This window comes from Xiphophorus hellerii, chromosome 14 (genome assembly GCF_003331165.1).
Source record: "Xiphophorus hellerii strain 12219 chromosome 14, Xiphophorus_hellerii-4.1, whole genome shotgun sequence".
Classification (NCBI taxonomy): Eukaryota; Metazoa; Chordata; class Actinopteri; order Cyprinodontiformes; family Poeciliidae; genus Xiphophorus; species Xiphophorus hellerii.
Genome location: NC_045685.1, coordinates 2024952 through 2037345, shown reverse-complemented (window position 1 = coordinate 2037345; position 12394 = coordinate 2024952). Strand labels below are relative to the sequence as shown.

At 40.6% G+C, this 12394-nt stretch overlaps 1 protein-coding gene across 2 annotated transcripts; it reads right to left on the bottom strand.

Moving 5' to 3' along the window:
* Positions 1-206: 206 nt before the first annotated feature.
* Positions 207-10771, bottom strand: LOC116732768 (uncharacterized protein C11orf95 homolog). Of its 2 annotated transcripts, XM_032583224.1 has the most exons (6): positions 10140-10771; positions 8091-8135; positions 7632-8006; positions 6043-6399; positions 5197-5655; positions 207-4487 (listed from the first exon to the last, which is right to left on the bottom strand). In XM_032583224.1, exons 1-6 carry the CDS (start codon positions 10261-10263, stop codon positions 3997-3999), a joined length of 1851 nt encoding a protein of 616 aa, XP_032439115.1. In that variant the 5' UTR covers positions 10264-10771; the 3' UTR covers positions 207-3996. The 2 variants fall into 2 exon arrangements, with proteins under 2 accessions (XP_032439115.1, XP_032439114.1); XM_032583223.1 differs by having other exon boundaries at positions 7632-8135; positions 10140-10770.
* Between the last annotated feature and the right edge of the window lie 1623 nt (positions 10772-12394).

Genomic DNA, 12394 nt, shown 5'->3' with positions numbered 1-12394 from the left:
CAAAAGATAAATTTACCTTCACTGACTGTGAAGGTAAATTGGAGGTCAGATCACAAGCTCTGACATTCCTGGGAGGCATATTAACCATTATCAGGTCTATAAATCTACACTGTCAGAAGAGATAAACTGTCTAATTTTGACTGGTCTTCAAATACCCATAAAGAAAATATAAAACAACAGAACCAAAATCTCACTTCAGCAAAGGATTAGAGGATCAATGAGTTTTTATTCACTGGTGACAGGATGCACATTTCACACATTGGCCTGTTAGAAAGGGGCAGAGCAATCACTTTTCACACACACACACATACACACAAGCAACACATCATGTCTCACTTCATCGTCTCATGAATTAAGTGCTTATGTCAGAGAAGAGGAGCCATAAAGATGGAGCCTGTTCTGTCGTGTCACTTTACGTTAGCTTTGGATTAAAGATTTTATCCTTCATTAAAGACATCTCAACTGTTTATGAATGTCAGTCCCACATAAATACCACAGAGTCATGAGCCCACTGTCACATGACAAAGGCTGAGATACAGTTCAGACTACATAGGGTCATATTTAAAGCATTGTGCCTTTTAGCTTGTTGCTATGCATTGTTTTGACCCTGATATTGTGCATCATTAAGGTAGGATGGTTTGATATTGGAGAAATTAAAGTAAGTAGGGAAATTGACATCAACATCAGTATAGGCCAATGCCAGTCAGTTTTCAACATATTGGAATTTGTCCCATAAGTAAAAATATGCTGATATTAACCAATATTCCCACCTTATTGCTGCTTGTGAATGTGTTTGAAGCGGGCGGTTTGTCTGGTCATGTGACAGTGAGAGTGATGCAGCGATAACTGAAGCAGAGACACAATGTCAGCGTTACATCATTATTTCTTCACAGTGTGGAAATAGTTGGGAAATGTGTAGATGTCAACATGGACCAAATTTTCACATCGTTGCGTCACTAAAATTAACTCTTCAAATGGGTTTTTTTTAACATCACAAGTTTTAATTTATTCTCCTGAAATCTATATTTTTTTTATCCGAATGTTTGGCTCTAGTTATTTTAAAACGCAGCTTTTAATTCACTGTGGTATTTATGTTTGACGGTGACACAACTGAAGCCAACACGTAAATCCAGTAGTGTCGAACAGCGACAGCCTAGAAGAAAAACAAAACAAAAAACAACCACTGATTAAAGTGTTGATGCAAACAGAATCCCTGAGATATGTTTACCAAGAGAAGAAGAAGAAAATGAAGAAGAAGAAGTGACATTCTATGACAGAACTATTTTACATGTTGCATAAACTTTGTACACTGAATGGGGAAAAAAAAACACAATGAAGCTGGAACAAAGTCTGCAAAGTGAATTCATAAATTTATCAAGCATTTGTCTAGCGTTAAAACATGCCTTCATCGTTCAACTTTGAATAAAGTAGAAAAACTGGACTTAGTTACAAACATATTTTGTAAAAACCAGGATGCAAAAAAGTGCTCATACAAAGGAAAAATACAACTCATTTTCAGATATTTACACATTTTTTGTGCAGTGTTAAGGTAGGATGATTTGGCTGATGGGAAGGATGCATGGTGCTGTATTACCTAGACTGAGATTAAAACGGACAACTGAGGAGGACATCCTTCACCTGCACTTGTAAACAAGGACTAAGCTCCATATGCTCCATTCATTGTCATCAGCAAAAACGTCAAACATTTTACTGGCTGCACACAGATAAGGGTGGAGTTTAGTAGATCTGAAGGGACAAAGTGCTGCGTTGTATTTGTCTGTCACTCGGTTTCTAACTTCCTGAGAAAAGACTTGGGCCCTGACCAGAAACAAGCCCAAATATGAACAAATAAATATTCAATGGTGTCCCTAAAACCTTTAAAGCCCAGAGACTCATTTGTAAGTTTGTCTCATTACACAACTGTTCAATTCCAGCTGCCAGAATCCTTAAAGCTGACACTGAGACAGAAGCTTTTCCATTTGCTAGAAACCAAAATAGTTTCTATGAAGCTTGATGCAACAGTGTATACTGAATATTTGTCTGGTAAAATGTGAATTAAATGCAGCAAAATCTAATAAAGTGACTGGATGGAGCGGTTGTTCTGTGACAGAGAAAAGCCGTGATGGAGAAAGAGACACCTCTTTGGCTTTGCTTTAATTTCACTGAAATGTTCTTTAACTTTGTAGTGAAAAATTATCGTTGAGAAAAAACAAAATCACCTAAACATATTTTTAATCCTAGAAAATTCCATTATTTCTTTTTCAACTATTTTATAATCTAAGTCAATGAGAACACTTTCAAACATTTAGAATCCATTTCACAGTCATGTAGCTGATTAGTTTTCTTATGTTAACGAAAGATTTATTATTTTATGCCTAATGTGTACCAGACTAAGTCACTGGGGCCAGGTCAAGCAGCATTACAGTTCTGTGTCATGACTGCTGTGATTTTAGGAGATTTTCTGATCCCCAAATGAACGGGTTTTAGAAAATGCAGGCTGTGCGGCAGAATAAACTCCATATAAATGATTTTCCATTAAATGTCACTTTTTAGAAATGATACTATAGTTAAGCCTGAATCTGAGGATCTTGGAACAATTGACACATTTTCCCTTTAAAAATAAATGCGTGTTCACATTGAGACACGCATTTAGACACAAAAAGGGTTGTCATGGAATCACCTTTTGGGAAGCTGCTCCTGCAGAGACGTCCCACCTGTATAAAGCTCCTGCTCTATTTTGCTTGACAGGTGGTCAGACTTCTCTGCTCTTTGACATTATCCTTCGTAAATGCAAAAATAATGAAGAATTTCTGAACCTCTCAAAGTATTTTGGGGTGGGGGAGGTGGGGGGGGGGTTATGTTTACTGTTTATATTGCTTCTTAGTTTAGCCTTTGTTGTCATCACAGTGTCACCAACTACTGACTCCGGTATAATTCATTACAGCAATAAAAAAGCAGCTCCTACACCGGGCAGATGAGCCAGTGATGTGGCCACATATATGTAACAACTTGGCAAAAGATCTGTGTGAAAATCTGGTACAGGAAACCTGCAACACAAACACTATTTTGCTCTTTTTGTAGCTAATTAAAGAGAAATGTAGGAACAAAGCAGTTTAACAGGCAGTAGTGTCTGATGGGGAATATTGGACCTGAGGGATTATTCTCTAAGTGCTCAGAAAGACTTAAAGCATCAGCTCAGTTCAGTTCATTGCTAACAGTTGGACATTAGTCGTGATGCTACCAGTCCTGTGAATCAAGGTTGCAAAATATAAAAACAAAAACAAACATCAGTTTATTGAGATCTAATCGGCTCAACATGGTCCTGACTGCAGGTCTCGTCTAAATGTAAAGATATTTGAGTCCTGTCAACAATCTTTTTGCCCCTCAGTGATCTAACCTGCTGAGTGAAATCATCCAACTAGAAGCTCTCAACCTGGTCATGAAGCCTCTGCCTGACGCCCTGCTTCAGTCCAATTCAGCTTCACTCCTTATGAAATATGGCTTTGCATTCTTATGCTGTTCTCAGCACTGATTTATGGATTCCATCATATGGAAAAGGCAGACTCACATGGCTTAATAGTAGCTTTCATGTGTTATCTGTTGTAGCACATAATCCACTCTGTTGGCCAGGATTTGGTTCATTTTGTGCAAAGACATCAGTAGCTTCCAAAAAGGAAATCTAAATAAAGTGTCATTGTTCCTTCTTAATGAGTCACTGGACTTTTAAATGTTCATGAAGCTTTGACATTTTGACATCACTTCATTTTCAGCCTCTTAGTAGAAACTAAGAAGTAAATTGAAGGGGATTTTAAAGAGGTTATCCCGCTTTTGTAAACTTGAATCTTACTCTCACACTCTTTCTTGCTATAACACAATTGTGCTATGATTTCACAATAGAGGTGAGCTGAAGAGTCATCCATTTTTATGGTTTAGGGACAGAAAAGTGAGGGCTGCTTCTGAACAGAAGCCAGGAGAGAAAACAGACAGAAGCCCTTTCTAAGTGCCAAGCTGCGCGGGCGAGGCAGCGCCCTGCGTGAGTCCGTGGTCCTGGGAGGAGAAGCAGTCATCAGAGTGGACAAAGTGCAGGGCAGTCTGGCTGTAGCTCAGCAGGGCTTGCTCCCTCTCCTCAGAGCCATACAGCAGGGAGTGAGGATGAACCTGCTGGATGTGCCGCTTGATGGTACTGACCTTCAGCGTCGCCAGAGTGGCTCCACACACCATGCAGATCAGGCCATGTCTCCTACAGTCATAATCCATCAGGTATTCCATTCGCCAGCGCACCTGGTAGTTCCTCCTCTGGTCCTTCCCGGGGTAATGGCCGTGGCGAGGGACCGGGGCTGCAACGCCACAGTCCTTGGATCTGCTCCTCCCTCCGGTCACACTGTCGTTGCTGTTCACGGAGTTTAGGGGAGCGCAGACATCAGAGGGGGAATCCTCATTTCTGCCTTTGGTAGTACTGAAGGCAACAGCTTCACTGGGGTTCAGTTCTACAGACACAGAGAGGGAGAGAAGACCTCAAGTTGAACAAAGACCAGCAAACTTACTGCTGATTAGACTTCTCAAACAGGGTATCGCTGCTCCTCATTGTTTCACTGACTGCTGCACATACCAGCTAATCTGCATAAAATATCTACTTTGTCTATATTCTGCATCGTTTGTATTTTTGTAAAGTTTATATTTCTATTTTTATTGTATTTTTGCCTGCTTTACTATTTATCCAACATTTTGTAATTTTGCCATCCAATGTGACCAGGAAACTAAGAATTTCATTGTACAAGGAAACATGTTTTCTTACTGTCTGTACAACATGGAAAGTTTTGAATTTGAAATATATTTTCTTTATTGTAGGATAATTTTTATTCAGTTAACTTCTATTATGAATACTGTATGATAACTCTTCCTTATGCAACTGTTAGAAATAGGGATGCATCAATACTGATGTCTAATAATATTGCTGCCGATATTTTTTTTATCAATATTGTACATATCATGTATATTTCTCTACCTTTCGACACTGTGAAATGTTATATGACTAAATGACTAAGTATTCACAGTATTTAACAAGCAGAGAATTGTTTACAAGACAGAAAGGGGACAGTTTATGAAGGCTGCAGGGCAGGATGATATTAATTATTGGTAATAATCAGGATTTAGTGACTGTTGAATAAAGCACAACAATGTGGAAACGTTTCTCACCATCTGGTATTTGCATTCCATCAGCAGACGAGTCTTTGGTCCAGGCAGCAGCCATTGCTTCTCTTTCTTGTCGGCTCAGCGTTGTGGTCTCAGGGTGGCATTCCTGAATGTGGCGGCGGAAGCTGCTCACCTTGCTTTCATGCAAGACCTGAGAACACACCATGCAAAAAGTGCCCTGGTCTTGGGGCCCATAGGCTACTAGATAGTCGAGGCGGAGTCGCCAGGGGTCACCCCCTCTCAGCCGCCTCTTCCTGGACTGCCGGAGAGGCTGGGATGGCAGGCGTGGGGCCCCGACCCCTCCATCCTCACCGATCAGATGAATGTCCTGAGTTAAAGTGCTGTCACCCTCTGGGAACATGTCAGCGTTGATTGGAACCGTCTTAAGGTCTTCTGTGAAAATGTCAGCCCCCTTTGCTTTGGTGTTGGGTGTAGGTTCTGACTTGACTGAGTCTGGTTCACCTGGCAGAGAGTAGACAGACAGACAGACAGCATTCAGGTTCTACCCAGAATAACACACTACTTAAAGGTTCAAGCACTTTTACCGACATAAACGCAACAAACCTTTGAATCATCATCTCTACAACATTTTCTAGGACACTGCAGTGGCTAGATGTTACCATGGTGATGTTGATGAGGATATGAAGTGATTAGGGGGTGATGAGAAAGCAAATCATAAGATTAATCATCCGTACCTTAGTAGTCATGTATTGCAAACTTGAATCTAACATATAATAAAATGTTCTTATGGCTTATGTTTGATGCTGTGATGTAAAACACTTTAAACTGCCTTGTTGCTGAAATGTGCCATACAAATAAACTTGACTCGAAAGTGGTTGATGTTCTCACCGTGTGTCTGGGCCCAGGCCTGTAGGATGCAGTGCTTCTCCTCTGAGCTGTACACCAGCGAGTTGGGGTGGGTTTCCAGTACGTGGCTCTTTATGTGATCCAAGTGGAGCGAGGGAAGTACTGCTCCACACACCATGCAGAGCAGGCGTCCGGCCTCAGCCTCATACTCCATCAGGAACTCCTGGCGGAACCAAGCGTGCAGAGAGTCATTCAGGTAGCGCTCCAAGGTCCGCGCCGACGGTCCGGGGAGCCCGTCCTCCTCCTCTTGGGGTTGGAGGCTCTCGTCCTCTACGGTCCGCAGAGTCAAAGCAGGGGGCTGCTGTTGGTGCTCCTGCAGTGGAACTGGATCTGGAGTTTCTGGGTGTATTATATTTTGGAACATCCAGACAAAACAAACATAAAAAACAACTGTTTAGAACATGACCTGAGAAACAGAAGCTGATCAAGATCTTTTATTTAAGAAAGCAGTTATCAGAGGATTGTAGCTTACAGATAGCCCGGTCCATTGTTAGGCTTGATGAGTTCAGATACTGAAGTGTAAAGCAGCTAATGTGCTGCTCTGGGATGTTAAACTGGTACCTTTGCTCTCCAACAGTTATCTTAACTCAAGCAGTAAGTCAGATAGTAGATTGTTGGGTTCTGCTGTTCCTAACAGAATAGTTTGTAAAAAAAAAAATATTACAAACAACCCAGTCGCCTGCTGGAGGCTCAGACTGTAAAGATAATTTCTAATGTTAGTGTGAGCAGCAGAACTCTAACAGAACCACAACAAGACTTTTGTGGCGCTGGGTCTCTTCAAAGAGTGAAAATGTTTCATGCTTGTTTCAATTCATGCTTGATAACTTCTCATTAGCACATGTATATACTGTATTTTCTTGGTCCTTTGCTGCCAGCTATTGTTGAACAGAAAAACAGCATGCCTGTCAAAGCATAGGTGTTATGTTTTAACAAGAAACTTTGATGAATTGGATCACACTTTTCTGTAATCGCACATTTTTGAACAAGAAGGAAAAAGATGTGTGGTTTTAAAGTAATGAAATAAAATTTATGCTAATTTAAATGTTTGTGGGGATTTTTAGATAAAAAAATGTGACGTATGTGGGGGTGAGGTGTTTATGTTCAGTCAGTACTTGGAGATTTATCTCTAGCTGCAATTGCTGCAGAAAATCTATTTCCAACGGCTCTGGCACCTAAGGATGAAGACTGTTGCCCATTCTTTTTCACAAAACAGCTCAAACTCAGTCCAGCTGGATAAAGAACATCTGTTAACAGCAGTTTTTAAGTCTCGTCACAGATTATCATGTGGACTTGTTTCTGGTCTTTGACTGGGCCAGTCTAACATATGGATGTGCTTTATCTCAATCATTCCTTGTAGCTCTGGCTTACCTAATCGGCAATTTCTGAAGTCAACTTGTTGCACTAAATTCTGTTTAGAGGCATTAGAGTAGAGAAGAACAAGTACAAATTTACTTTATACTTTATAGAAGAATATTTGGAAACCACTGTCCTCTCCGCTTCATGCCACCCCAAGTCAGAACATAATGCACAATCCCACTGAATATGAGATCTAAAAATCTCGCTCTACTCACCACCTATTTGCTGACCAAAGTGCATAGAGTCTTCTTCTCCCTGGAGCAAGGATCCAGCAGCAGACCTCTGACCTGCCCCCAGACTCAGATGGCTCTCCCAGCCAGAGCGGATCACCTCCTTGTCTGCAGCACTCCACAGGAGAGAGTCCGGGTGCTTCTGCCTGATGTGTCTCTTGATGGTACTGAGCTTCAGGGTTGCGAGCGTGCTGCCGCACACCATGCAGATCATTCCGTGCCTTTGGGGGTCAAAGTCCATCAAGTACTCGCTGCGCCAGTATTCGTGGTAGTAGCGGCGGTGATCGCGGCCAGGAATTCTGCTCAGGCCTGGACGTGACGCTCTCTGGACCCTGGGTTTGCGTCCAGAGGGCCCGGGCGCTGGGGAGAGAAGGAGTGGATGGTCGGGTCCCTCTGTGATGCTCCAGTAGCTGGTGGCAGGTGATCTTACAGGTGTGACCATACCTGTTTCAGAGTCCTCTCCACCATGGCCATTGGCAAGATTGTCTTCTTCAGAGAGCAAGACAATACAGAGATCAGCCACACCAGTAAATAATAAATTAGATCTAAGCAGAACACACAGACAGTCCTTGTGTTTGTCCTTTACCTCCAGCTCTGACAAACCTGGCCATATACTTATTGATTATTTGGAGACATCAACTATCCCAGTTCTCACCAATTCACCAAAACAGTGATTTTCAACCAGGTAGAGCAGACATAGGTTTTAGGTTCTGGCATACCAAAAGTATAGCCAAGATGTCCGATCTCTATGCATGGAGGGTATTTATATCATTTGAAAATGTTTCAAAAATGTTTTGCATTCCTACAAAACATTTTTACAGATATCTTCTGATTCGGACTTTGGAGTTTCATTTTGTCCCAGCAGCAAAATAATCTTGATCTATCTTCTTTGACTTTATTAGAAGACATTACTATGAACCTCTTAAATGATAGAGGACAGGTGTCTATTCTGTTCTCGACGTTTTTCGATAAACGTAACAGATCTTCAAACAGCATTCTACTAGTGTAGGTAACAGATCTGGGAGATAGTTGAAAGCCAGAAGTGGTCAGAAGGTTGAGCTTTGATTCATACTCAATCTGCCAACACAAATTCCAAATTATTACAGTACAGTGGCTAACTGGGGAATATATCACTCCACTTAGATTACTTCACTTCCACACTAATATTCCTGACATTTGCATTAAATGCACTTCCCAGAAAGGACATAGCCACATACTAAGTGGGCATGTCCTCACATATTAGTTTTTTGGAAGGCTGTGTTGACTGTGATTATTCCGATGATTGGTAAGGAGGTTCCTTTAAATCATAAAATGTGCATCTTAAATATCTATCCTGAAGACTTTGTTATCTCAAACAATTCAAGATCCCTACTTAGTGTTTGTTTTTTGGAAGCTAAATGCTGTATTGCATTATCATGGAAGAAAGAGACATTATGTGGAATTTCACAACGAATTAAATAAATGACTTTATTTAAAATGCCCTTGAGAAGATCAGTTATTTTACTAATAAAAAGCTTAACAGATTTTGGGAGATCTGGACTGTCTTTTACACGTGGCTAGGCCAAAATGATATCCAACTCGACATGGGAAGAGGACTTGTCATGAGATCATGTGGCAAAAAAAACTGGTCTTTATGGTGATTGATCTGCTTTTTGTTTTGCCCCTCCCCTCTGTGTGTTTGCATTTTTTTTTGTCTAGGGTTATATTTATGTATATACGAGTGTTCATGTACATGTGCTCTTGTTAATATTAATAAAGAAATGCTGAAAAAAGAAAGCAAAGAAAAAGGTCAGGAGGGAAACCCAGACATCCATCCTGTTCAGATGCCCCAGCCACCTCAAGTGAGTCCTTTGGATTTAATTGTTCTACAATATTAAACGGACGTTTGTTTTGTATGTTGCTTTATGTTTTCATCACTATGTTAAAATAATATTTTAAAATGACTGACTTAATGACCCTGACATAAATTGAACATGAAGTAGCATTCAGTTTTTATGCTCCACTAATCTGGGAAAAACTCACAGAAAACTGCAATAGTGCTGAAACACTGTATTTCTTTAATTCAAAGCTAAAAACCCATTTATTTAGAACTGCTTTTGGTTCATATTAACTGGACCATCATTAATTTTACTCTGTATTTCACTTTTTCATAGCTTCTTTTTATTGTGCAAATGTTTGTTGCTCGTTTGTTGTTTTATGTCTTCATCGTGTAAATCTCTTTGGCTCGCCTTGCTGAAATGTGCTATACAAATAAACTTGTCTTGCCTTACAGTCGCTATCCTCTAGATGGCAGCAGTGAGTCTCCTCAGCTTGTATGCTGTTGAGCCTTTGTTTATAGGAGCCACAGAGGCAGAGGGGCCATGCCGCTCCACGGCTTTGTCCCTGACACGGATTAACTGTCTGACTGACAATGGCTGTGTCACTGACAACCACGCACACCCACTCAGCTGTGGCCCTAAAAAAAAAAAAAGAAAAACACATTTTTTCGTTTACCTCCCAAGTCGCTCCCCTCCTGCGTCGTTTCCTCCTCTCCGCTTATTATTAATGAGAGCAACTCAGACTGTTCGGAAGAGCGGAGGTCCACTGGCTCGCTCTCCCCCGTCTCTTTCTCTTCCATCACTGGCCTGGCTGTTGATGTAGTTGTAGCTCGTGTACTACCTCCCTCCTCAGCGGGTCGAAGCGGCGGAGCGGGACATGTCACTCTCACATGAACAACATGTCACAGCAGGAACATGTTCCGCCGCGCGGCCACCGTTCGACACGCATCTGGCTGGCGCTCATCGTTCTGGAGCCCGTGTTCTCCAGGGTTTCTCCCACGCGCCCCGCACGGGAGCCAAGTTAACTTTTCATAGAATCACTCAATCCGCCGGCGAAAACACTTTGTAGTGCTCAAGCAAGACTCGTCTCAGCTTAGGCCTCCAGTAATGTATTTTAAGGTTCTTGCTTGTCTTCTGGGTGGGGAGCCGGACTAGGGGCCCCTGGGGCTCCTTAAGGGGCTCCTGGGTAAATTTAAAGAGACAGTAACAGCGTCGACGACGCACACCCACCCCGGAGGGGGGGCAGAGCGAGCAGCAGGCGCTAATGCTGATAAGCTGCTAATACAACTGCTGTTGTTCTATCATAAACACGCGACGGCAGAGACGCTTTAGCTCATGTTCAAACACAGGGCGGTTCTGTGTCACCTGGGCCCCTGGGCCCCAGATCACAAAGTGTTTTAAATGGGGACTTATGTAGTTTGACTGTTATAAATAGCCTTATTTTCCTAGTTCAGTTCGATTTAATTCAGTTAATTTATGCAGTGCAAGACAAATAGATTAATTTTATATTCAGTTATATAGAAATTTATAATAAAATCATCTCAGTTGATGCCAGTACATTCAATATAGACATTTGCATTCAACCACAGTCCAGTTCTATTGTAAATATAATACAGTATAATTAATTTTTTAAAGTTATCTTGGTAAGGACGTCCAGCCAATAGAATACAGATTAATGTCTTTGTTTCTCCTCCCTTGCAAGAATATGGCAACCGAGGACAGATGATTGCATTTGATAGGTATACTTTGCAGGGGTCTCTAAACTGAGAAAGCATGTGGTGAAAGTGGAAAGAAACGACTCACAGGAACAACAGACTGGGCCTGAGAGAACAGAAAGCAGACTCAAAGGAGAACTGGACTATGAGTCATTTCAAACATCTAGTTTAGCTATGGTTGTTTCATTATTTTCTCAACTGATTGTTTAGTTTGATTTTTTTTTTTTTAGCATGGTGGAAAAATCCCACAATTCTCTGTTATAAGATAATGAGCACCAATACCAATTTAAAAAGCTAAATCTTCCACATTTTGCCTTCATGTGCTTTTTAAAAGTACTGGTTTGGTAAAAATTATTAAGACAAACCCTTTGTCTTTTTGTCTCAGTGTGATCACAAAACATTTCGCTGCATGTTTTACATCCAAACACGTTCACATAAAGATATTCAGTACCACAATGATTCATGCCTCTGGTAGGTTTGCTAAATGTATTTTCACTTAAACCAGAAGTTTGTCTCAGAAGAGAAATGAGATAGACATTTTTCAAAACATCACAATACATATATATATTAATATTTACATTTTACTGAAAGATGCCATATCAAAAAATTATGTATACCCTTCTTATTCATACTCTTCCTATAACTGATGATGAGCGTTATCCTATGTTGTCACTGTTATTTTGACAATTAGTGATTTGAATTTTTATTTTGTACCTACATGTTACCTTTTTATCACTGTATACTTTCATTATTTAAGTGTTTAAATAAACATTTATTTATTTCATGCTCCGTTTAATTAATGATCCAATGATCTATTCATTTATTTAATTTAGTCCCCAGTGTAACTCTACCATAGATTAATTTTGTACAGGCAAGAAGGAAACCCTCTCAACTGCAAAGGTACGTAAACAAAGCAAACAACCAGCAGCCATTAACAAGTCCCCTGGTGTTCCAGGGTCTGATGTCTCTCTCAAATTCAGGTTTCTGAGATTCAGTTAAGACTAAAAACATTTCGTGTACATATTGAGGTTTAAACTAAGCTTTTAATTTACTGACACATTTCTTGGCTTGATTTCTTCCAGTTGCTGAAAATAATATTAACGTTTTATTTATTTATACTTAAATCGGCTGATGTTTTGACTTCTCTCAAGATGGACCATAATGGCTAGTGAAGATGAGCAGAAACCTACATTGACTACATTAAAAAAATCAATGG

Excerpts from the sequence above, each read along its gene's own strand:
- LOC116732768 (XM_032583223.1), bottom strand. The coding sequence starts at position 10,263 with ATGGAAGAGAAAGAGACGGGGGAGAGCGAGCCAGTGGACCTCCGCTCT. Across the intron at positions 8,136-10,139 it reads GGAGGGGAGCGACTTGGGAG|AAGACAATCTTGCCAATGGC; the intron begins GTAAACGAAAAA and ends TGCTCTCTGAAG. Across the intron at positions 4,488-5,196 it reads TGGAATGCAAATACCAGATG|AACTGAACCCCAGTGAAGCT; the intron begins GTGAGAAACGTT and ends CTGTGTCTGTAG.